The 24,790-nt window shown below is 26.3% G+C and overlaps 1 protein-coding gene across 2 annotated transcripts in view; it reads left to right on the top strand.

Annotated features, from left to right (window-relative positions):
• The window catches only part of LOC129955282 (alpha-2-macroglobulin-like), a 57,126-nt gene extending 38,148 nt beyond the window's left edge, over positions 1-18,978 (top strand). For both annotated transcript variants that reach the window (XM_056068211.1, XM_056068212.1), the window contains exons 23-34: positions 853-904; positions 2,268-2,360; positions 3,790-3,966; positions 5,777-6,015; positions 7,756-7,993; positions 11,238-11,410; positions 12,913-13,122; positions 13,946-14,061; positions 14,871-14,961; positions 16,215-16,289; positions 17,578-17,680; positions 18,743-18,978. In XM_056068211.1, coding sequence (XP_055924186.1) covers positions 853-904; positions 2,268-2,360; positions 3,790-3,966; positions 5,777-6,015; positions 7,756-7,993; positions 11,238-11,410; positions 12,913-13,122; positions 13,946-14,061; positions 14,871-14,961; positions 16,215-16,289; positions 17,578-17,680; positions 18,743-18,780 — 1,605 coding nt within the window. In that variant the 3' untranslated portion in view covers positions 18,781-18,978. The remainder of the gene's footprint in view (positions 1-852; positions 905-2,267; positions 2,361-3,789; positions 3,967-5,776; positions 6,016-7,755; positions 7,994-11,237; positions 11,411-12,912; positions 13,123-13,945; positions 14,062-14,870; positions 14,962-16,214; positions 16,290-17,577; positions 17,681-18,742) is intronic.
• Positions 18,979-24,790: the final 5,812 nt, after the last annotated feature.

The raw sequence follows: 24,790 nt of genomic DNA, 5'->3' as shown, positions 1-24,790 counted from the left end.
AAAAAATTGTAAAGTATTTTCCATATTCTTTATACGTACCCAAATACTTTAAAAAATTGATAGCTACCCATTATTGATTGTTAAAAATTAATATACTTGCAGAAGTTTATACATATAAATATTTATATAGATAGATGTAAAAATAAAAATATTTTACAAAAAAAAATGCTTTAAAAAAACCAAAATATTTCACAAAAAAAAATACTTTAAAAACCAAAAATATTTTACAAAAAAAAAAAAAAACAATTATCCTGGGATAGAAAAAATTTCAAAAAAAATTGTAAAGTATTTTCCATATTCTTTATACGTACCCAAATACTTTTAAAAATTGTTAGCTACCCATTATTGATTGTTAAGGATTAATATACTTGCAGAAGTTTATACATATAAATATTTATATAGATAGATGTAAAGATGAAAATATTTTACAAAAAAAAAATACTTTAAAAAACCAAAAATCCAAAAAACCAATAAAAAACCAAAAACCAATATATATATAATAAAAACTTTATTCTATATGCATATATTAATTGTATAGTCAAGCCAAATAAAATGATTTCAATAAAAGAGTTTAGGTTAAAACCCATTACTTATAATAGAAATCAAGAAAGGTTATAGGATTTCATTTCTCATACAAGAGAGTGTATTGTACCTTCAGTTCTGTATAACTTCAATATTGTATCTTCTTTGGGAATTTTCTCTCACATATGTGCTCATATTACTTTACATGGAATTGAAAAGTCACTTAAAAAATCGTATTCCTGAATAATTAATGATTACGTGTTATGTGATAACATTTCATATGTTTATGCAAATGAAAATTTTAGTTAATTTTATATACTAATTCCTCAGGCTGAAGGATTCCCCAACGAAAATGTGAACAGCATTTTGTTCTGTCCTTCAGGTAAAAATTCCAGTATATTCATAATTAAAATAAAATTTATTCTTGTATTAAATTTGAAAAAGAATCAAAATTCAGAATTAATTTTGAAATGAATTATTTGATAAATTTCATCTTGCATATATTTATAAAATATTGTTAATGTAAGATATCCTAATATCCTAATTTTTAAAAGAAAAGTATTATTTCAAGTTGTAATTATTCGTATATGCGAAATATTTATTATAGCCGAATTCTAATAGCTAATTTCTAAACCATTAGAGTTGTAAAATGTCTAAAACATTATAATGAATTATATTCTGTTAACGATAAGTGTATGAAGTACAATTAATGTACTTCTGAAAAAAAATGTGAATCCTAAATGACTCAAACAACATGAGACATAATTTATATAATTTAGAGAATTTTTTGAACTTAAAATATATACTCTCGGTTTAGAAATTAACTTTTGAACCACGATTAAAGTGAATGTCTTTAATAATAAATTTAATGAAATATATTATTTTAACTGGAAAATTAATTTTGAAAAATACTTAATATTAAGAGATCGTTGATTTTTCAGATTAGATGATAATCATTTTAAGGCTTTAAGAATAATTATGAAACTTTTGCAGGAAAATATAGTTATTTCTTACTTACATATAAAAGAAATGTGTAAAAAATATATCAGTTTCTTTCTTTCTTTTTTTTTGGTCATTACACTTGGTTATCTATATACTCTGGCAAAAGATTTTGAAATTGAATAATAAGATCATAACCTTTCTCATTATATTTGTTTAACTTATTTTATTTTAAGCTTCGTACAAACGCTTTTAATATTTTAAATTCTTTTCAAATATATTTTCAGAAGACCCATATTACTATTATAAAGATGAAACCGAAGAAACTTGGTTAAAAATAAGCAAAACATTGTTCAAAATATGACTATGTCATACTAAAGGGAATTATAACAGAACTAGATTAAATCTTATTTTAAAATCCAAAGAGGCATGCAGCTGTTCAGCAGACCCTTTTACTTGGTTTTCGGCTTTCTAACAAAATTTTCCTCATAGTAATAAAAAAATTGCTTAGATAATTATTTTTTTTAAAATAAAGAGTTGAAACTATTGAAAAAATTCTCAAGTTATTTTTAATGAAAATAAAACATTTTTTTTAAATGTAAATGCTCAGATTTTGAGACATTGATACCCAAAAATCATAAAGAGTTAAATTTCCTAATATTAAACCTACATTTGTGTTCATCTTCGCAACAGGAGTTTCTCGTCTTCTCCTAGAAATGATAAAAATGTATATTTTCAACTCCTTTCAATTTTTTAATAAAAACGTATTGCAATTAAACGACGGTTTTATTTATTTTTATTCACAGATGAAGAAACTAATGAATTTTCCACATCTTACAATCTAAACTTACCAAAGGATGCTGTACCTGGTTCTTCAAGAGCTATTGTTGACGTCAGTGGTAAGGTTTCTCTCTGATATCCTACAAAGCAACTAATTCAAGTCAATTTCAGAAGGAATTACAGGAGACAAATTAAATATAATTTTAAATTATAAAAGAAATACTGTTTCATTGCAGTTAAATTATTAAGAACATTTAATATCACTAATTATATTTTCTAAAACGATTTTTCATGCGTATAATATTCCTTTAATTTATTAAAATATTTAAAACCGTTCAAAAATTCTCTAAAAAAATCTTTAATATGCAAAGGTGCACGAAAAAGCGCAAAAATCTTTTAATCTCATATTGCACCTCGATATGTACCTGCAATTGCAAAGTTTCATTAAATAAATAGAAATTAAAATCAAAACACTTTCGTTTATGTAGATTTTGACAGAAAAAATTTAAAAAATTAAATTTTTCTACTTTTGCTGCAAGTGTTAGTAACTAAAATGTTTCTTTTTCTGTTGCAAGTCAAGAGGATATGGACAATTACAAGATATACATTTATAGTTTTACAGCTTGCCCCCAATTCAAGTAAAATCATATCCGTCTTATTTGAAAATGCAATTTGAACAGAGTAATATCGTCTTAAAGACAAACGAAGCATCTTTTTCTATCCACCTTTCTAAAGATAAATTTTTAAATAATTATTTTTTGGAGAGGTAAAAATCCAATTTTTATACAAGCACATCAATAGTTGTTTTCTTGCTGTTGCCTATTTGCCAATGAGCCATTTGGGATCATGTGATTTTCCTGATGTAGGCGTGGCCATTTATTGTTCTCAACAGTTGACCTTGTGTGAATACTGCTTAAAAGGGAACCGATGTGTGGTAAGAATGGAAATATTGTTAGTTTACAAAATGCATTTAAAAGTTTCAAGAATTCAATGCTTTAAATATGTTTTGTCTTTATTCAAATAATTTAAATACTTTTAATCTTAGTAAAGATTAATTTTCTTTTATAAAAATAACTTTGAACCAGTTAAATTCTCATCAGGATCTGTACCTTTTCAATATCCTATACATTATGTACCTTTTCTGTATCCTATACATTCTATTTAAAGATACTTCTGTACCTTTTCAATATCCTATAAATTATGTATCTTTTCTGTACCCTATACATTCTATTCAAAGATACTTCTTTTGTGAACAAATCAATATTATACTATTTAAATTAGAATTTCACAGCATATAAAGTATTCTCTATAATGTATATTTATATTACATAACCAACTTTCATTTAAATAAAAATGTAAAATAATTAGGGAACATAATTTTTAAGCACTTTTGAAATATTTGGTAGTGAATATTTAGTAAAATTCACATTTTAAGAAGGATTGTAACAATTCATAGAAAATCTTTCTATATAATGCATTTCAAAATTTTAAGAAATTCGTTTACAAAATCAAATATATTTTGTTACAATCATAATATTTATGTTACAGGAAATGTGATGGGTCCTGCCATACAAAATCTCAACAATCTCGTCTCTCTTCCTACTGGATGTGGTGAACAGAATATGGTGAAATTCACTCCAAATTATCTTGTGCTGGATTATCTAACAGACATCGGGAAACTGACAGACAGCATTAAATCCAATGCTATACAAAATCTTAATACAGGTTTGTTATTTTTCTTGTTGAATTGCTAATAAATTCCTAATTTTTATTATTTTATAAAAAACACTTTTAAATAGGCCGAACTATTAAATTATTCCCAATTTAATTTGTTTAATATGTCGTCAATTATTCAATATTTGGACATGATAAAACATGAAGAAAGCCTTAAAAAATATCTGTAAAAAGGGGAGAATTTTAAAAAATTGATATTCATGTATTTGATGAAATCACTTTTTTTGAACCAGTGATTGAAAAGCTCTTTTTTTTTTTGACACAGCAAAAATTCTTCCAAACAGTTATGATTCGAATTTTTGTTCTCAGTCTTCAGGTGGTATCTTATACCTTTGCTTTTATTAATAAGCTTAGATCAATATATTTTAAATTTCAAAATTGTTAAATTTAATGAAGCTATGAATTTTGAAACACAGATTAAGGGGAAATAAATATTATTCATCTTACAAATTAAATTCTCATTCATCGAATGATTGAAGAGGGTTATTATGTTATATACAAAAAAATCTAAGAATGATTTATTTTCTTCTAATAGTTAGGCATCATAGTTGTAATAGATATTTGTAACAAAACCACAGTTTTGGTATTTTTAACTTTTTATAGTTTCGATACTTTAAAAGATTTTTTATCACCACCAGTCGAAAACATTTAGTTTAAAAACTATTAAAGTTATATAAGTTTTAACAAAAATACTATAAAATGGTAGATAATATCAGTTGGAAATAATATCAATGAAAAGTAACTTTATTTTCTTTCCCTTAACTTATTCATCTGCCTGACATTAAAAAAAATTATTATCTCTTCAAGGTGCAATAATTCTATAAATAGATTTTCATTTATCCTATCCCAGCCAATATAAAAGAAGCAATTACTAGCAATTTCGATAAACGAATGATTAAACACGATTTGCAATACAAATTAAATATAAATTTAAAAAATGGGTATACAGATCAGCACTTGCACTAATATTTCAGTATAAATAGATTTGGAGGTTCTAATCAGTATCACTGCTATCGGTATCTATCCAAGCTGCTTCCTAGCTAATCCCATTTTGCTTACTTGCTTATATCTTGAAATTGTCTGTTTCTTTACGTACGTACCATAATTTTATACTCTTTGTTAGGATTGTTCTAACTTTGTGGTTAGTGCTTCTATGTCTAGAATCATTCGAATAATAATAGAATAAATTTTAAAAACATACTAAAAAAATTATGTCAGCATTTGAATCTAAAAGAAAAATTCAAAAAATGAAAATCCATAATAAAAAACAAAAACATAGATTTATAATATTATAAAAATAATATAATAATAAGCCAATTTTATGCATCAAATGCCATCTTTATAAATGAAAAATAATGTGAAATTAGGCCAAATATAATCAATAATGAAAATCAACTCACAATTCAATTCTCTGCTACATACTAACGGAATTCTTTATTCGATTCGTTGCGATGAATCTCTGTATTCTTAAATTCAGGAAGTTAATTGACTTATCACCATTTTCATGGATCATTCAGTACTATTGGAGAAGATGACTGGAAAGGTCGTATCGATATTATAATGCTTTTTCCACCAGACCAAATTATTTATTACTTTCGACATCATAATCAATCATGATAAATCAAAACATATATAAAATTTTGCAAAATCAAACCAACTAAATTATCATACAATTGATAACTAATTCATATCAATTCACAGTATCATACAACAATGTATAAGACAAATGTATTTTTCAAATTCACATTGATAGTATGATAATTTCCTTATATTTTGTGTCTATATACCCATATATTTTTAGGTTACCAGCGTGAATTGACATTCCGACACTATGATGGATCATTCAGTGCTTTTGGTGATAGTGATAGGGAAGGCAGCATGTTTTTAACAGCTTTCGTATTGCGCTCTTTCTACCAAGCCAAGAGATACATTTATATCGATGACGGAGTCCTGCAAGACGCTCAACAATGGATAATATCTAAACAACAAGCAGATGGTTGCTTCCCCAATATTGGTCAAATCATTGACAGCGGTATACAAGTATGTAAATAAAAATATTTTATTATCTATGCAATTTAGAAGTGTATAATGATATATTACACATTTTAGGAAACAGATCCATGTGGGCAAAAACCTCATAAATGATAGTTATAATTTCTAACGTATTTGTAATCACTAAGAAAAATAGATTTCAAATTTATATTTCAAACTAAAGAAAGGGAAACAAATATATCTTTTAACTGAGTTATTATATTTTTGGATCTCCTGCACGATGATTGTTAATTGCAATTCAAAACACAGACTTTGAACGAATTTATTAGAGAGTTATTAAGGTTAAAGTTATTTATCTATTTATTTTGCATACATTGATTGGAAAATGCACATAAAATCAGAAGTTATAGAGGGATTTTTTTAAATATATGTGTGAATAAATTCATCTTTTTTACAAAAAAAAAAATGAGAAAACGTTAGCAAAAAAATATTCAGGTCAAATTTTAGTTATTTCAAATTTTAAAGAAAATTAAATAAACTACTTACTAAAGCTATGCATGTATTATTACCATTGATTTCGCAGGTTTAGTCTTCTTTGAAATCTTTAGAATTGAAGCATGAAATTTTATTATATATATTTAATTAAAATAAGCTTGTTCCCCTTATTTTTCTTTCAGTAACTCATCCTTTATAGTTTTAATTAATAACGCAAGCAATTTTCTAATTGCATAGAAATTATCAAAAGCATTAAAGTAAAACGTATGAAAAGAAAGTTTTCATATTTCCCCTAAACATCAAATAAACTAAAATTCTCATTGATAATACTTTATTACAATGAATTTCTAGGTTTTATTTATCTGAATTTTTACGATTCACCTACTAGACCATTTTTCAAAGTTTGTAGAATTCGGCTTGGAATAAATTAATTAAAAAAGCTGCTAAAGTACACTATATTTTTTTTAATTTATTGGATGGAAAATGGTCTGAAAATTAAATGCTTTAATCAGATTTTTAATATATATTAGTATAATGCAGAATATCAAATTAGAATTTCAAGTATAAAAACTGTTTGTCAGAACTATGCAATTACTGTTACTATTAGCTTTCACATGTTTGCTTACTCTTCAAACTTTTCGAGCTAAATTCTAGAGTCTAAAATATTGTGCATATTTTGTTAAAATTCTTTCTATTTATTTTTCTTCCAGTTTACTATTCTCTCATAAAGTATTCATTAGAACAGGCAACTTTTGAAGCATCTAGAAATCGCTAAATGCAGTCTACAATAAAATAATACACATAAAAATAAAGCCCACGATTTTCATACACATCAAATAGGAAGTGCTTCAAGATATCTTGACAATAAACTCAAGAATTTTTAGCAATATGTAATGCTTCCAAATTTCTGTGTACATCAATTATTCTTTTTCAAGTACAAAATGCCTCTTATATCTAACAATAAAAAAATGGAAAGGCTAAAAGCAACTACTAAGCACATAACATTATGACTAGTATTGTTTGTGAATACGTTTTAGGACACTAATTTAGTAAATTCGCAAAGAATTAAAAATTTTAATAAAGGATTTCTAACTCTCTTTATGATCGAAAGCTTACGGTTTCAAATTTTGAATTCGTGTCAGCTATTTCAACGTCTCTGATATTTCTTCTGATTTTCAATCAAACATAATAATTTTCCTTTTGTTTCTAAACTTGTGGAACACAGAATTATAAGCTGTATGAAAGACACATTATTACTCATATATGTGCACTTACAATGATGTTCATTTTTAGGGTGGACTAGATCAAGATAAGAAAAGTGGGTCAATAACTTCCCACGTTCTAGCTTCCCTTCAAATTTCAAATTATCAAAATAAAACAGTCATTGGAAATGCCTTGGAATGTTTAAGTAACAATCCTCCTTCAACTCCTTATGAGACATTCTTATATGCTTATGCCGAAGCTCTGGCCGGCCAAAAGTCTGCAGCTATGAGTCTAATTAATAATATTAGGCCTCTAGCAATTAAAGATGGTAAGTTAATTATATTGCCTACAAATTTGAGTGATATGATTTAAAAGTTCTTTTAGAATTTATTTGAAATAACTCAACTTAAATAACTCAACTGTTATTTAAGTTACCATTTTTAAATGCAACGTGCGACAGAGTTGAAATTCAAAATAAACAAAAATCACTTTATTTGTTTCTTTCTTTATGTTTATTATACTAATTAATTTTCTTTTAAAATTGCAAATATGCAATAACTAATTTTATTAATTTGATTTTTTTTCAAATATAAATAAACAATACGCCAAAGAACTTTTAGTTTTAATGTGAAATTTGATTTTCCATCAATTTTACCTCTTCAAACTCGACTTCGTAATTCAGACGAACTAGAAAAATGTCCCATCACCCAATTGAATTTGAAATACAACGTTTGATGTTGTACAGAGGCAAAATACGTTATCTAACCCTAATGAAAATTAAACCAATAAATACCATTACATACCCAAATTTAATTATCGAATAAAAGTATTAATATAATTAAATAATTGATTTATCTTTTTAAAACAACTGATGAAATTGCTAGACTGAATTTCATTTACATGAAGGGAATACGCAGGAATTCAACTCACTCAGTAAAATATTATAAAGAATGATTCGAAATGATTCTGAGAAAAATCAATCGGCCAGGCTTTTAAAAATCAGTCAGATTTAAAGAGCCACAAGTTGGGGGAGGCAACATGCGTATGCAAGAAATCAGGTTTGGCTTAAAATGAATATGTAATTCGAACTATTATTATTCTAGTCAAGGAATTTATAAAAGTAGAATGTATTTGTATAAAATTTCTTAGACAGCAGACGTGCATTTCATATATTGGGCAGTTATTGAAAAGATCAATGAATAGTTTGTTTAGTTTTGTGAGAGATTTATAATTATACTTATGATTTATCATGAAATGTTTTTACATTTGCATTAAAGGTATTGTGAAACAAGCTATTTACAACTAAAATGAAAATTACTTACAAAAATTCCAATTTCAAAAAAAATTTGTAACAAATAAACATCAATGCTATACAAATCTAATCAATATTGTATCCAGAGATCAATGATAGATGTTGCGAAAATATATATTAATTCATTATGCCCATCCTGGAATAATAATGACAGGCTTACATAATCGATTTCAGATAAATTTCCTCATCTAACAGAATCAAAAACGCATCCACATCTACAGTGAAAGTCAAAAGAAAGTAAACACCAACTTTTCATGTATAAAATGCTTTATTTCAAATGCATTATTGACTTATAATGTAAAACAAATACTTAAAATTAAATGTTCATTTAATTAGAATTTAACAGCTTATAAATGTTAAGCTAAAACAAAATACAAAAAGAAATAGCTCAATTTAAACAAATGTCTAGCCAACTTTCTGAGTCAAAAAAAAGTAAACAGATAACTCTGATAGCAAAATAGAATGAAAAAAATTAGCAATTAATACTTTGTTTGCTTTCCTTTAGATTTTATTACAGCTTTTAACCTTCTAGGCATAGATGCTACCAATTTTTTCGTCAGTTCGATCGGGATTTTCTGCCATTCTTCCAAGATAGTTTTTTTCAATTCTTCTTTATTTGAAACCGTTCTTTGGCGTACTTTTTTATCTAAATATGCCCATAAATGTTCAATGGGGTTGAGGTCTGGAGACTGTGGAGGATGGTCTAAAGTCTTGGGTGTCCGATATAGTAACCATTCTTTTACAATTTTAGATGTGTGTTTTGGATCGTTGTCATGCTGGAAGATCCAAGTTCGTGACAGTCCTAATTTCTCAACACTGGGGCCAACATTTTCTTTTAAAATATTTAAGTAGCCTATTTTATCCATCGTAGATTCGATAAATACCAAATTTCCGACCCCTGCTGCCGCATACATCCCCAGACCATAATAGAGCCACCCCCATGTTTAATTGTTTTAACTGTACATTTATCATCAAATTCTTCGTTCTTCGATCGCCATATTTTCGACTGCTTTTTAGGGGCCAAAATTTCAAATTTTTTTTCATCACTAAATAAAATATTATTCCAAAAATTTAAATCATTTTTTTCGTACTTCCTAGCAAAATTCAGGCGCTTATTTTGATTTGTTTTCGATATGAATGGCTTTTTACGCGGTATCCTACCATGTAACCCATGATCATTAAGAGTTCTTCTTATAGTACTTGCGCTTACTGATTTTCCTGATGTCTGAGATACATTTTGCGCTATCTTTACAGCACTTTCAGCTGGATTTTGTTTTATCTCTCGTACTACAGTTCTAACTTCTGCATCAGTAAGTCTTCTTGGTCTTCCTGTTCTTTCAAAATCCTTAATCTGCTTATACTTCGTATATTTGTCAATGATTTTTTTGACCGTGCAATGATTCCTTTGGACAATTTGTCCTATTTCACGTAATGATTTTCCGTTTTTCTTCAAATTTATTATTATTTTTCTCGTTTCTAGTGATGTTTGTTTCCCCATATCCAGTTTTCTAAAAATGTTCCAGAAAATTTCAGAAATTAACAGAAGAGCGAAATGTACATCAAGAATTCACTTTTGTTTAAGATTCTGTGAAAAAAAAGTGGTGGCACTTACAAAATTGATAACGTTATAGTGAAAGACTTGTCAGTGTTTACTTTTTTTTGACGCTCAAAAATGGGTGTATTTTTTGATTAAGCGGCTTATTTCTTCTTGTAATTACAATTTGTTTAATATTTATAACGATTTAAATATTTTAATATTAATTATTTAACTATGCAATATTAATTTATGTTACAAGTCAATAATATATTTGCTATATATTGTTTCACACATGAAAAATTAGTGTTTACTTTTTTTTGACTCGCACTGTATATCTGTTTTAAAATTGATTCGTTTTAGTATTCTTGATTTACTTTTAATAATTATTGGGCTTTGTTGGAATCGCTCTGAATTTCTTTTCTGCCTCTGTTATACATTTCTGAGAAACCTTAATTTAATTTTAATTGACGAACAGTGTTCCCATTTTATAATTATCTCATCTCGTAGTGGATTATTTATGTGTATAAATTTTAATAATGTACTTAACATTAGTCTAGAAAAAATTTATGAATTCGTTCACTATATTCATTGTTTCACTAAGTTGTAAGATATAAATCGTAAAATAAAGCTAATGCCGAAGGTTTTTTTTTAATAAAGATAGTGCTTCCTTCACCTACAGCGGATGCTGAATAAAGAGTCATAACGTGACTGTTCTATTTCCAGGTGGCTTGGAATATTACAGGAATCCCAACGGTACAAAATCATTGGATGTTGAAACAGCTGCTTATGCAGTGCTGGCAAACCTTCAAGTGGGCTACAGTAAATCGGTTGTTCTTCCTTTCGTCCGTTATTTATCAACAAATCTGAATCCTTCAGGTGGATTCTACTCCACTCAGGTACAAAATCCATTGTCATTTATATATGTCAAAAAATATAGCATTTGCAAGCCCTTAAATGGTATAATAGTTAATTTATTGTTAAGATCGTTCCTGTTATCTTGTGGGGATAAAATTATATTTATTATTATTAATTTTTAAATATCTGAAGAATTGAATATCTAAACATCCTTCTGAAAATAAAGCATCAAAACATCCTTCTGAAAAGATACATTTAAGTAAGTAAAAGATAACCTTAGTGACGTGCTTGATCCTCGCAGATGAGGTTAAATTTCAATTCCTTCCTTGACAGCATTAAATTAAATTGTCAGAATTAAATACTTAAAATGAATAAAAAAGAATAAATGTATGCGAACTGTAATAGAGACCAGGTCGATTAGTTCTTAGAATAAACTGAAATACAAAGGGCTTATATGCAATCTAGGCAATATGGCAATAGCTCCACAAGCTGGTGCAATATCTGTACAATCCAAAAGAAAAAGTTTAACATAAACTTTTCTTTTAATCAGTTAAAATTTTATTTTACGATTTTTATAGTAACTTAGTCTCATGAATGAATATTTGCTTAAATTATATTGCAATATTTCCTATATTCCCATTGCATTTTTTACAATTGTCCCCAGAATTATTCTGGCAAGGTAAAAAATAGCAATTCTGATAATTTTCTTTTAAAACACATACTAAATAAAAACTATTTTTTAGCAAATGTTATAATTGAAGTATTTCACATAATACAATATCTTAAAAGTTTTCTTCAATAATTAAACATTTTGTGGTGGATTATTTCTCCTAGAAATGCTTTACCGTAATACCGTAAAGTGAAATCAAAGAAAACTGATGAAATTTTTGCATTACTATGCCAAATATTGTATAGATGGTATGTTTAATACTTCAAGATATGGTTAAGAGTTTCTAAAAAAATTCTTATCTATCAAAATATAAATGCAAAACATTTCCAACGTTATTTGTTTCAAAATATTGAATATTCACCATATTTTCAGCATTCAAACCTTGCAATAATTATAATATGGAGTAGTAAAAAATTGTTATGAAGATATATTAGTATGCTGCATCAATAATTTTGGAAAAGTTTCATCTGCAGCCGTTAATGTGTTTGTCTAGTTATTCATTTTTTGCGCAATAAAATGTTGAAATTGTTTGATTGAGCCTCCTTAAAATTCAATTGAATGCTTTAGCAATTTCCTTTCCACTACAGACAGACTAACTTATTAGCTAATAAATATGAATATTTTTATCAAAATATGTAGAGATTCTAAAGATACTTTTATAATTTTAATTAGGTTGTGAAATAGTCCTTTTATACTTATAAATAGCTGAATGAAATTAATTTAAGAATTTCAAGCTAGAAAACACTTTTAATTAATAGTCTTTAAAATAATTTGATCATTAACTTTAGTCAACTTGTGTAATAATTTAATAATCTCAATCTCTGGAACGTTACTATTTAAAATTCTCTAAAATACTTTGTTTGTTATTTTTAGGATACTTGTGTGGGATTGGATGCTCTCAGCGAATTTGCAAAACTAGTTTACGCAGATCCCTTAGACATTTCTGTTTCCATCAAAGGAGGCTTAAATGAACAAGTTCAAATCGACGAAGACAACAAACTGTTGGTGCAACGAAATAAAGTTTCTCAAATTCCAAGTCAACTCAACATTGAAGCTACTGGAACAGGCTGTGGGCTCTTGCAGGTGAGTTAATAAGGCTTATCCGGAAGTTTTTTTTGTTAGCTAAGAATGAGAATAACTTTTTGGAGCATAAAAACGTTTAGAAAATTAAAATATATATACAGAGTTTAAAGTAGAATATAAATCTTAAAATTCTTAAAATAAAATTAGAGCAGGAAATTCTGAAGTCTATGTAAAATAAGTTAAGAAATTGGGGGAATATTTAATGGTTCATATAAAATATAAATTCTAATAATAATAATTTTAATATAATCATTTCTGTGACAATTCAATAACTTAGTAATATATCAAAGTGAAATATAATAACAAAACATAGGTTTTTCCATACTTAAACTCACGTGGCATTTTTAAACTAGTTAAATGAATTTAGAATTCTAGCATAACGTAAAAAATAACATTTATAATATAAAGCTTTATCACGGTATATTTTCTTTTTATTCCCCTTTAATGACATTCAAATCGCATAATGCAATAATTGATCTTATAAATTTCTTTAATTTCCAGCTAAGCAAAATTTATGTTTATTTACTTTGTTATCATATATCCTTCAAAGAAACACCATAAATTTAACGGAAACAAACATTTGAAGATTCATTTTGTGTGAATATCTATAAAATTGAAAGTAATACGCTGATTGTAAATGCATATTTTATACACCAAAATTCATCTTTAGTGCATCCAATGTAATGATCAGAATCTTTTTCATTTAAAGTAATATGCAATATTTGTTACCCAGGTGTGCTTAATTTAATGAATGAATTTCAATATTTAAAATTCCTTGAACTGCTTCATAGTCTTAAATATAAATATTTATCTCCATATTTAGATATCGCTTCGATATAACACTCGTACCCCACCTGAGGAAAAGTTCTTCAATCTTCAAGTAACAGGATACTGCACAAGTACAGATTGCAAACAAAGAAAAATTTCAACTGCTGTAAGGTAAATGATTTTATTACATATGATGAAAGATAAAAAAAAATTTACTTGAACCTAAATAAAACTAAAGTGACATATTATTTCACAGACAATGCAAACATACCAAAAGTAAAAGCTAATTTATTTTCATTAGTTACATTTCATTTCTGATTTTTTTTTATTAATCATATTTTAATATAATTTACAACAAAAGCTGCTCCACCATATAAGGTACTGTACTGCATTGCTAAAATGAACTTTATTTAATTTTATATTTATTAAGGATCCATACATGTAACGAAAAACAATTAATTAATTTATGAATAATACAATATCTACAAATAAAATATCAACAGAAATTTTCTTAAAAGTTTATGTTAATAAAATCAGTTATAATTAACTTTTTCATTTAAAAATGAATACTGATTTTCTAGTTTATTTTCTCTACACTAAAAAATAAAATGTAAAAAATGTAATTAATGTAAAAAATAAAATTTGCTTAGTTCTTATACTTTCTATTTATTTTAATTATTCAGATAGAATAAAATATCAATCGACACTTTAAAATTACAAATTGGAATCTTTAGTTTTCTCTCTTTTCTGATTAATGAATATCAAGCTCTAAAATATAAATATTATTTTATTTTGTGTAATCATGATGTGATAATTATATAAATACGCGAATATTTTTATATATTTGTTCCATGAATTTTAAATGATCAAGCACTAATGTATTTATTTTATCATGAAATCTTATTTCAACAACATAATCAAAGTATCTGAATTTCACTGAATCCTAGTAAATAAATAAGTAAACGTGTTTATGTTTTTAGATATACGCCACAGGGTCAAAAATCTGGAATGAGCGTTGTTCAAATCAAAATGATTTCTGGTACAATTGCTGTGAAGGATAGCCTGAACCAGGTAAATTTTCAGAATTTACTTCATTTTATAATAAAGTAATTATTTCCTTTAATCTGAGTTCTTTGTGCAAAGTAAATTCATTGACGAATTTCTTATTACACCTATTATTTTAATTTGAATTCCTATAGATCATTAAAAGCACGAAAATAAGCTAAAATAAAAGCTTCCTATTCCAAAAGTTGAAATGTAATGCATTTTTTTTCTAAGTATTTGGATTAAGTATTTTTTAAGTATTGGATCTTTTTTTAAGTACTTAAGTACTAAGTATTTTGTAACTCTATTTAAAGAATAATTCTATCACTTGTGTGCTATTTTCTGACTGATAATCCGGAAAATGGTGTATTGAAAAGTAATATAAAAGTTAATTGAAAAGCATTCTAGATACATTTTAAAATAAATTTTTTTATAATTCATTATTATTTTTTTCGAAGTAATTGAATAACATATTTCTTTTTATAGAATGTTTATTTATTTTCTAAAAGAATATTATAATAATTCCTAAATATTAAAAATATATCTTAAAAATAAAATTATGTTTTTAAGTACCATTATAGAATAGTAATTGTTCAAAAGAGAACCGTATTAAGCTTGGTAGTTCAGTTTTAACCCTACAGTGCATCGTGTAGCCATTGGTCAAGTTATAAGTTTTTATTTCCATTTATAAACATAACAAAGCTATTACAAAAGGCAACAATGAGTGATTAAAAGTCTTTTTTTAAATGCTTTTTGATAAATTTTATTGAAAATACCGATATATATGGCAGTAACGGTAACAGAATAAGGTTTAATCTGGAAGCTTGAAAAAACACTAAAAGGGCTGTTGTAAATTAGTTCTGTCATCAAAAATACTATCAAAATATTTTTTATTTGCATTGTAAAAAATATATTGGTAAAAAGCGACTTTTATTTTTATTTCAAATTGTTATTATGAGACCTATATCACTGAGATATTGTTTAATTCATAATATAGACAGCCAATTGGCACATTTTAATTATTATTTTTTAATTTCACGAAAAAAATAAGTGAATTTTGTTAAATAATTTTTCAGAACTATATGCAGTTATTCAAAGCACACACATTTTTTTTTTGTAAAAAAATAAAAAACCATGCATTCTAGGGTTAAATAAAGATGAGCCATCAATGCATAATTAGTGAAAAACATACAGTTTATGTCATATTTTATTAAATTTAAATTAACTTCAGAATTTATGCATTATAGTTATCATTCCAATTATATTCATGTTTCTTGCAGCTCACTTCTGATCCAACTAATAATATATTAAGAGCCGACGTTGAAAATAATCAAGTCAATGTGTATTTCACAGAGGTAAGTGAACATCGTTCACCAATAAGCTTTAATGATCATTAGATTTGAAATTTATCTTTTTACAAACGAGGGATTTTCATAAAATGCGCATAAAGTTACTAAGTTAGAAATAGTAATTTTTAAGTCTTCTGATAAATTTTGTTTAATACATTGCATGCCATGGTTAAGTGTGCAATATTTTCCAAGGCACCAAGATGTGTACTTTTGTAATTCTCAAATATCTTTCTTCATATATAATGTGAAGTTATAATTTGGTTAAATTTCTTTAGTTTTAATAAATTTTAGCTTATTTTGATCTCGCTTATATATTAGCAACGTGACTTTCATGTATTTTATTATTTTACATCTGCGCTAGTCACGCTACACAGACCTACCTACATATCATCTACAAAATATCACCAATATAAAATATGGTGTCGCCGCTCAGTACAATGCGGAAATCCCCGTCACACACATATGTGGGATGCGATAAAATGTTGGGAAATGTTTTGCCTGCATGTGTGCGATATGGCTGTTAATGAAATATCTCTTTCTGCATTCTGTTTTTAGTTATCTGATTTTTTTTAGATTCTGAAAAAGCAGCAATATTAAAATTAATACTAGAGTCTTTTATAATTTTTCTATAGACTTAGTAAAATGGTGGTGCTACACTAATGTAGAGACTAGTAGTAAGGGTACATTTGCACTGGGCATTAGCCTCAGAACGAGCTTCTAACATTTTTTAAAGTCAAATATAATCAAGAGTGCAAAATAATAATGCATGCCTCGGCATCACTTAACTTTTGAAACCAATAATGACAAATAAGAAACTCAAAAATTATATGTCCTAGACGTTTCACATCCTTTCTTTGTCTCTAACGTATCAAATGAAGTAACTTATTAGAAAGTAATCACTGAAAGAAGTAACAATAATTACTGCTTAGTGTCATAACATAAAAATTGTTATTACTAGATTTTAATTTTTATAAGATTTGCTCCTTTATACTAGTATAAAACTTATCACTTATATGTGTGTTTATCTCTTTGTATAAATACTACATAATTCTTTATTTTCCATAACAACTACTATCTTTATGAGTATTACTTGTTAAGACTGAATACGGAATAATGCCGTGTATGCCAAAAATATTGATAAAATAATTAACGAATTGCACAATTGTCCTGCTTGTCACGCTGCATTTTTTTAAAAATGAAATTTACATATTTTATACTTGGATCTTTTATCCCCCCCCCAATTTCTCACAATGCCTATTATTTTGTGCTCAAAGTGTTGTTTCCTTTATTTTAGATATCCAACAATGCACAAGAATTTTCTTTCGATGTTGAAGAGATTGTCGAAGTGGAGAATCCTCAACCTGGAATTGCTAAAGTTTTTGACTATTATGCACCTGGTAAAATAAAATTTCTTCTAAAATTAAAATTAAATTATTAAAATAATAATTTGAATTAAATCTATTCTTACTTTTATAATTTGTTTGTAATATTGTAACAAGATGAAAAAAGAAGTACTCTCTTAGTCATCTATCTTTCATTTCTTTCATTATATAAGTTTCATAGCATTCTTCACTCTTTTATATGACAACAGTAGTTTTTAGTGTTATTAATTTTATGATATATAATTATAAGCTCGTGTTAGAAATATATTTAATTTTTCTCATAGATCTCTTACCAGCTAAACAATAACAATTTGTACTAATCAAACAAAGTGTGTATTTTAGATATTACAAATCTAGGATATACTATTTTCCTTCAAACAATATATTAATCTTGAGTGAAGATCAAGCCATTTTACCTATTTTAAATTAATAGCTTCTGTTTTATAAATCATTAAGATAACAATCTCAAACAGTATATTTTATATTATAATATTATTTATCTTAAAATATTTATTTTGCCATTTTAAGCTGAGCTTCTTACTTAGTTGTATTTTTCATATATAATAAATCAATCGAATAGTTTCAATTAAACAGGGAATGAACAAAATAGTTTCTCCAAAAATAATCTGCACAAATTCTAAAAATCTCACGTACATAAATTTCATTTTGAATAATAAAATTTATTATTCGCTATACGATAATTATTATTTTATAATTATAATATTATAATTATTATTAATATTTTTTATTACATTTGAATAATAATGCTATAATTTTTATAAATAATTATTTATATGTACGAATTACAATTTTGTGATTTTTAAATTTATTGATTCTTTTATTTAGAGTTTAATGAGTGTCTGAGAATAGATTGCATGAACAGTTTTATCTGTTGGATTTATCTATTTCCATTCATATATTGAAAACCATAAATTATATCCTATCCTTTCAATTTTCTTGAACCATAAAAAATTGTATAAAAACTGATTGAAATGATGCTATTTATTCACAACTTGTAAAGTTCTTTAAAATATGGTGAATATTAATGTTTATAATTCTCCCTCTTTCTATTTTTAGAATACTCTACATCTGTGTCTTACACTTTCGGAAATTGAAACTGATGCAAGACTTCCAGACATGAAAATAATATTACGACTTTACTATCCTGTATATTTCATTATATGAAATTTCTTCTATTTATTCCTGTTCAAACTACAGAAGTGACTGATTTATAGCATACACCAATATTTTATGCAACATTTTATAAAATTTCTTTTTTTTAGTAACAATATATTAAAATGAAATTCTTTTGATCTTTTTGTAAGAAATGAATTTTTTTCCTTGCAGAAATGTCATGTACACATTATAACACAATCTTTAGTACTATTTACTTGCATCTAATGAAATTGAATGCTATATTTACCGCTGAGGTATTTTAATAGCTTTTGTTCATTGGTTATTCAAAATAATTAACAGACTTATTATTCCAAGCAATGAAATATTTTTAATACGAATCGGGAGATGTTTTGTGTATATTCAAGAATAGTTATTAAAAAAACAGAGCAAATCTATTTATCAATTTCTGTTAAAATTTTAAATAATAGCATGTTTTCTGGGAATCCTAGAACTTTATATTATCCAACATAAAAAAAAAATACGTTTCTTGAAAATAAAGTATAAATTATGAAATTGCAACTGAATGTTTTAATTTAACAAATGAAAAGGAAAATTTCCTTGCATAAATTTATAAGTTCCTACTAGAACTAAAATATCTTTTCATGAGCTTTTTAAGCCTAAAATCAGGTTATCTGTTATTTGAATTAGATGAAATAACTGTACACAGGGCAAACCTTCTTCGAAGTTACGCGTAAATTCTTGATGTGAATTCTGAATTGCCAAAAAACGCCCTTAAATAGTCCTAACATTGCTCGATATATTTGAATATCTTGGGATTGAGTTGGACAGTTTATTCTTCTCATGCTCTCTTCTTCAAGATATTTGTCGACAGCGACGAAGCAAAGTGACATGTTATTTGCCCTAATGTAATCCGAAACAAATTGAAATCCGTTGAATTATACAGTGAGTTCACGCAAGTGAATCTCCATTATGATGACATATTCACATTGTAGTAGACGGAAATATTTCATTGACCGTGAAAAATAATTAGATGTGAAACTCGACAGTATTCCCCATTTTTCGGAAAGAATTAAATAGATAAACGATAACATGAAACGGGTTGTTATGATTCAATTATTTGGGATAGATTTCCTCATAACTGAGATTTCTGTTCCGGATTTATTCCAAAGTCTGGGAGCACAATTTAACAGAAGTTGAGATGCATTATATTGTTATAACTATTACTTTTGATAAATCCTTTACATCCGTCAAACGGCTTTTCATCTTAAGAAAACTTTTGTTAAAGTCTTAAAAAAAATTTTTCTGGACATAACCTAGAATTTCGCACTCAAAAATGAGAGTCATCAAATGATATTCAAAAATGCAAATAATTTTAACAAGAATTTAAAGTGAAAAATATGATGTATGATTGACTTAGAGTTTTTCCTACAATAACAAGTGTGAATGGTCTTTCGGATCTTTCTCATATATTTCCTTAAATAGGGATTATTCTCTTCTTTTGGATAAAAATTGAAGAATTTCAGTAAGGCTATGAGAACACCCCGAATTCTCAGAATTAATTTTCAGTGTACCACACATCAACTTTCTTACTTCCTACAATGAAGAAAATTACAAAAAAAAAATGTTGTATATTTTTTTATATTTAATTTAACGATTCATAATAAATTATTTATATAAACCTGATTTTTATTGATAAGTTCCTGAATTTTACTTCAGAAATTGTTATCAAGTAACATTATATCTTCGGTTGATTGTTTTGGCTTGAATTAAGAGCAACATTATGTGGTCATAGTTGGTCATAGGTCAATAAAATTTTGCATAGCTTTGCTATAAATTAGCACAAAAATAAGCAAGACTAGAAAATAACATAAAAATTAAAAAAATATATGCCTTTATATGTAAGATACTGTACAAACTGAAGATATTGTCAACATTTCTAAATAAAATTAAAAAATGACATTTTTCAGAATTCTATTAAGTGAATCAGAGGCATTTGACTAATTAGTACAAGAATAGAAATCGTAGAAAAGGCAGTGATTAGTCTTTGAAGTGTGAGATTTCATTGAAAGTGTACAAATAGACATTAAATGCAAAGTATTATAGTGCGAACAAGCAAGTTTTGTTGTTTGGCAATTTCAACCTGGTATATTTTATTTTAAATTAAATCCAAATGACTTCCATTTACAGTTTAAATTTACTACATGTTCTCGAAATTATAATTATAACTATGGTGTTAGGTATATGTGTTTATTTTTACTGTCGCCAAAAAAATGAGCATTTTCGTCAACTTGACGATTCGTAACTCGGCGTTGGCGATCTTTACGTAAGCTCAAAATCGCTGACTAGGGGCTGTAAATATAATCAAGTACAGTCGTTTATTCTGTTCTTTTTGATGCCACTGCCTTTACCATTTCGAATGCATTTAGTTATATGTTTCTTCAAATCACATATTTTAACTTGAGAATCTAAAAAAAGTTTCAACCGAATTAGAAATAGAATTATTGCATTAGAAAGAGAATTTATTTTTGAAACGCTTTTATTTTGTTTCGCACTTTTCTTGTAAATTCAGAATTTATGAATACATTTTTCGCTCATTTTATTATGATCTGCAATTTTGAAGAATTATTGGATCCCGATCAAAATAGAATATTTTGATACTTTTTTAAAATTTTCCATTATACATTAATATATTAATTTAGCCAAAAATTAGTGGTGCCATCTAGAATTAAATTTGAGCAATATTAATTTTTTTCAGATTCCATATTATTTATAATCGTGAGTTACGAATATATTAAAAATTAAAAAGGAAATAAAAGTACCTAAAAATAAAAATATTTAAACATACTTTTAGCAGTGGAATGAGAAACATCAAATAAGTTTTTTTATCGAAAATCCAATAATGCTATAAAGAAATTTAAACATGATGAAGAAATCCGAATTCAGTATTCACTGCCATAAAAATTTCAGTTAGACTATATTTATAAGGAATTGATACTTTTACAATTTTATTTTGAGATATATATTTTTAATTAAATATATATATATATATATATATATATATATATATATATATATATATATATATATAAGGTAGGAAATTAAGAATATTATAAAAACATAAGAAATAAAATATTTTGCTTGGAATAAGAATATTGCAGTACGAAATATAATATCAAATATTGTCGCAAAAGGAAGGTCCACGCGTAGTCAATGTGGCTCAGCTTTAAAGAACGGGCGTGCAGAGCAGAAGGTCGGGGATTAGAAACTCAGCCAAGTCGCATTGATTTAACGGTTGAACTTTAATTTGAAATTCTTATTATTCATTTGTTAATCTTCTAGAAGCTTCTAGAACTTTCTATAATCATCCGATTTCTAGATTATTCTGTAAAGGTATAAATTCTGAATTCCACAAGCAGTGGAATCAATTCTTCGCCTGCATGTTACGAGTTGCTTAAAGCTAATACGCTTGATATAATGTTATTTTGTGACTTGTTATTTTTTGCATCTTCGTGACAATATGCAGATCATGTAAAAATCAAAATATTTAATTTTAAAAATATAGAATATTAATTATAAAACATTATCATCACTATGAAATTTTAAATGATTGCTTAAAACATAATTGTAATTAATGAAAGACAGACTGCGATTTTGTTTTATGAAGCATGGCTGGTTGATCGGACTCGAAACCTAAAAAGAATATAACTTTCTTTAAGATGAGTAAAAATCCAAATTTTGCCATTGTTTGGCTTCAAAAATGAAAATTATAGCACACATTTGTTGATTACGTAATTTATTATATAAAAATGTCTTCTTTTTCGTAAATTGACTCACTTTATTAATATTTTCTTTAGTTGGAACTAAAAAACCAAACAATAATCTGTATTCGTAAAAATTGTAAATTGATCGCATTTGAATATTGGAAAAAATGTAAAATTAAAAACAAATGAAATTTACTACTAACACATAATTCAGTTAGAGTGTAAGTTTGGATGCACATCTTTTTATTAAAAACAAACTAAAACATCCTTAATATAAAAATACCTTATTATTAATAGATAAAACACCTTATTCTATACAAATAAAAATGAAAAAGAAACAAATAAATTGTTGAAATGAAAGTAATAAATATATATTCAACGAATTTTTCTCATAAAATAGAATTAGTACCTAATATACATAACAATACATAATAAAAAGGACATAATGCATAAAGTATAACAAAAAATTCAAAACTGTTGATTATTTATTTACTTAGAACTCCATTTTCATTAACAGGAAAAATTAATTTTATATGTGAAGGTTCCATTCTTATTGAATGTACATATCTCATATATACTTCCCATTTTATATATTTAGCACTGATTTACCAATTGAAGTGAATAAATAATAATTTAAGAAAAACAAATTAGCTTGCGAAAGTTTGTAAACTTTTTTTGGTTCAGCCCTTTTTGTTATAAAGAATTTCAAACTATTTTGTGTATTAAACCATTTTATACTAAGAGTGAATGAAAATATTTTTATGTATTTTATTAATAAAAAGAAAAATGTTTTAAAAGTTGCCATGAAACTTTTACTACAGTGCTCTTGTACGTTAATGTTGTAAGCAAAATGTGACGTTCTTATAGCATAACAACATCAACTATTATATATAACCTCATTCACAAGCGTCATAGTTGACCTTAAAATCTGAAATAAACTCAATAATAGTTTTTATTCCATTTGAATTCCTCGAAAAATAAATTACAACCCTAATATGGAAAATAAATAATAAAAATGTCGGCTTGTTTTGAAAATCATGTTAAGTCAAAAAATGAGAAATTTTTAAGAGGCACTAATAACTGTTAGAAATGTACACTAGAAGCACGTTTCTATTAAGTAATATACAAGAGTTTTTAAATAGTATTTCTCGATTATTTTCTTCTGTTAGAATCCAAATAACTCACATTTTTTTAAGAACTTAAAATTGCTAGTATTTGAATCCAAGCCGACAATAAATTAATTAATGTAAAGTAAATAACACTTAAGAATTGATTTTTTTAAAAAATTTCATAAAACAGTTAACCACAATGATCAATTAAAATTTTCAGTAAAGTATTATTTATAGCTACTGATTCTGGAAGTATGTCTTTCATTGAGATTTTCGATTGCGAAATATTATTAATCAAAACTGACTCGGTTGGAAATGCATGAATGTAGACTGATGTTGAGTCAAAACGTTGCGCATTGTTTAAAGTTATGAAATTCTGTAACATGCTGCTTTGCAGTAACAATCAAATTAAAAATTTTATTGAATGTATTCCAATACAAACTTATGCTTTTCATGAACATTTTACAGATTTTTCAAAAATATATTCTTAATATATAAATCCGCAATACAATTGAAAAAATATTTTAAGATGAATAAAAGCCTTGACACTAGTTTCAGAACGAGTATTAAATTTTTATATATAAACGCAAAAATAAATAAAACGTAAAAAAAATATTAAAAAGTCCTAAATATTATCGAAGGCAATAATAATTATGAAAAAGTTTTAATGGTTTCTTACGACTGATTTATTACAGCATCTAATTATACTAGTACAAAAGAACTTCTGATAAGGGGTGTAATAACTGTGAATCTTAGTAATAAATGAAATGAAATTTTAGCACTTCATTTTCTTCCTCACAGCCCTAATATGAAGATAATATTGCAATATTACCAAATTTCACTTTCATGGAAGTAGAAATTTGTACAAATAATTCTAACAGATGCTGAATGAACGTCAAGTCAATGATCCTTGGCGTTTTAATTGGCGTTCAAGGCCGAGTTTTGCGGCAAAGATGAAGTTCCGAAAATATTCGAGAATGTTGGCGATATCTCGATTAGGAACGGTGATACGATATATTTCTAGAAATTTTTTGCAGAGAGTATAAAAAACTAAAGAATATAGCTGCAGTCAGTCGAGAAGAACTCAGCTGCAGTAGCAGGTAAGACAATTGATGTGA

Source organism: Argiope bruennichi, chromosome 2 (assembly GCF_947563725.1).
Source record: "Argiope bruennichi chromosome 2, qqArgBrue1.1, whole genome shotgun sequence".
Taxonomy (NCBI): Eukaryota; Metazoa; Arthropoda; class Arachnida; order Araneae; family Araneidae; genus Argiope; species Argiope bruennichi.
This window is presented reverse-complemented; position numbering and strand designations above follow the sequence as displayed.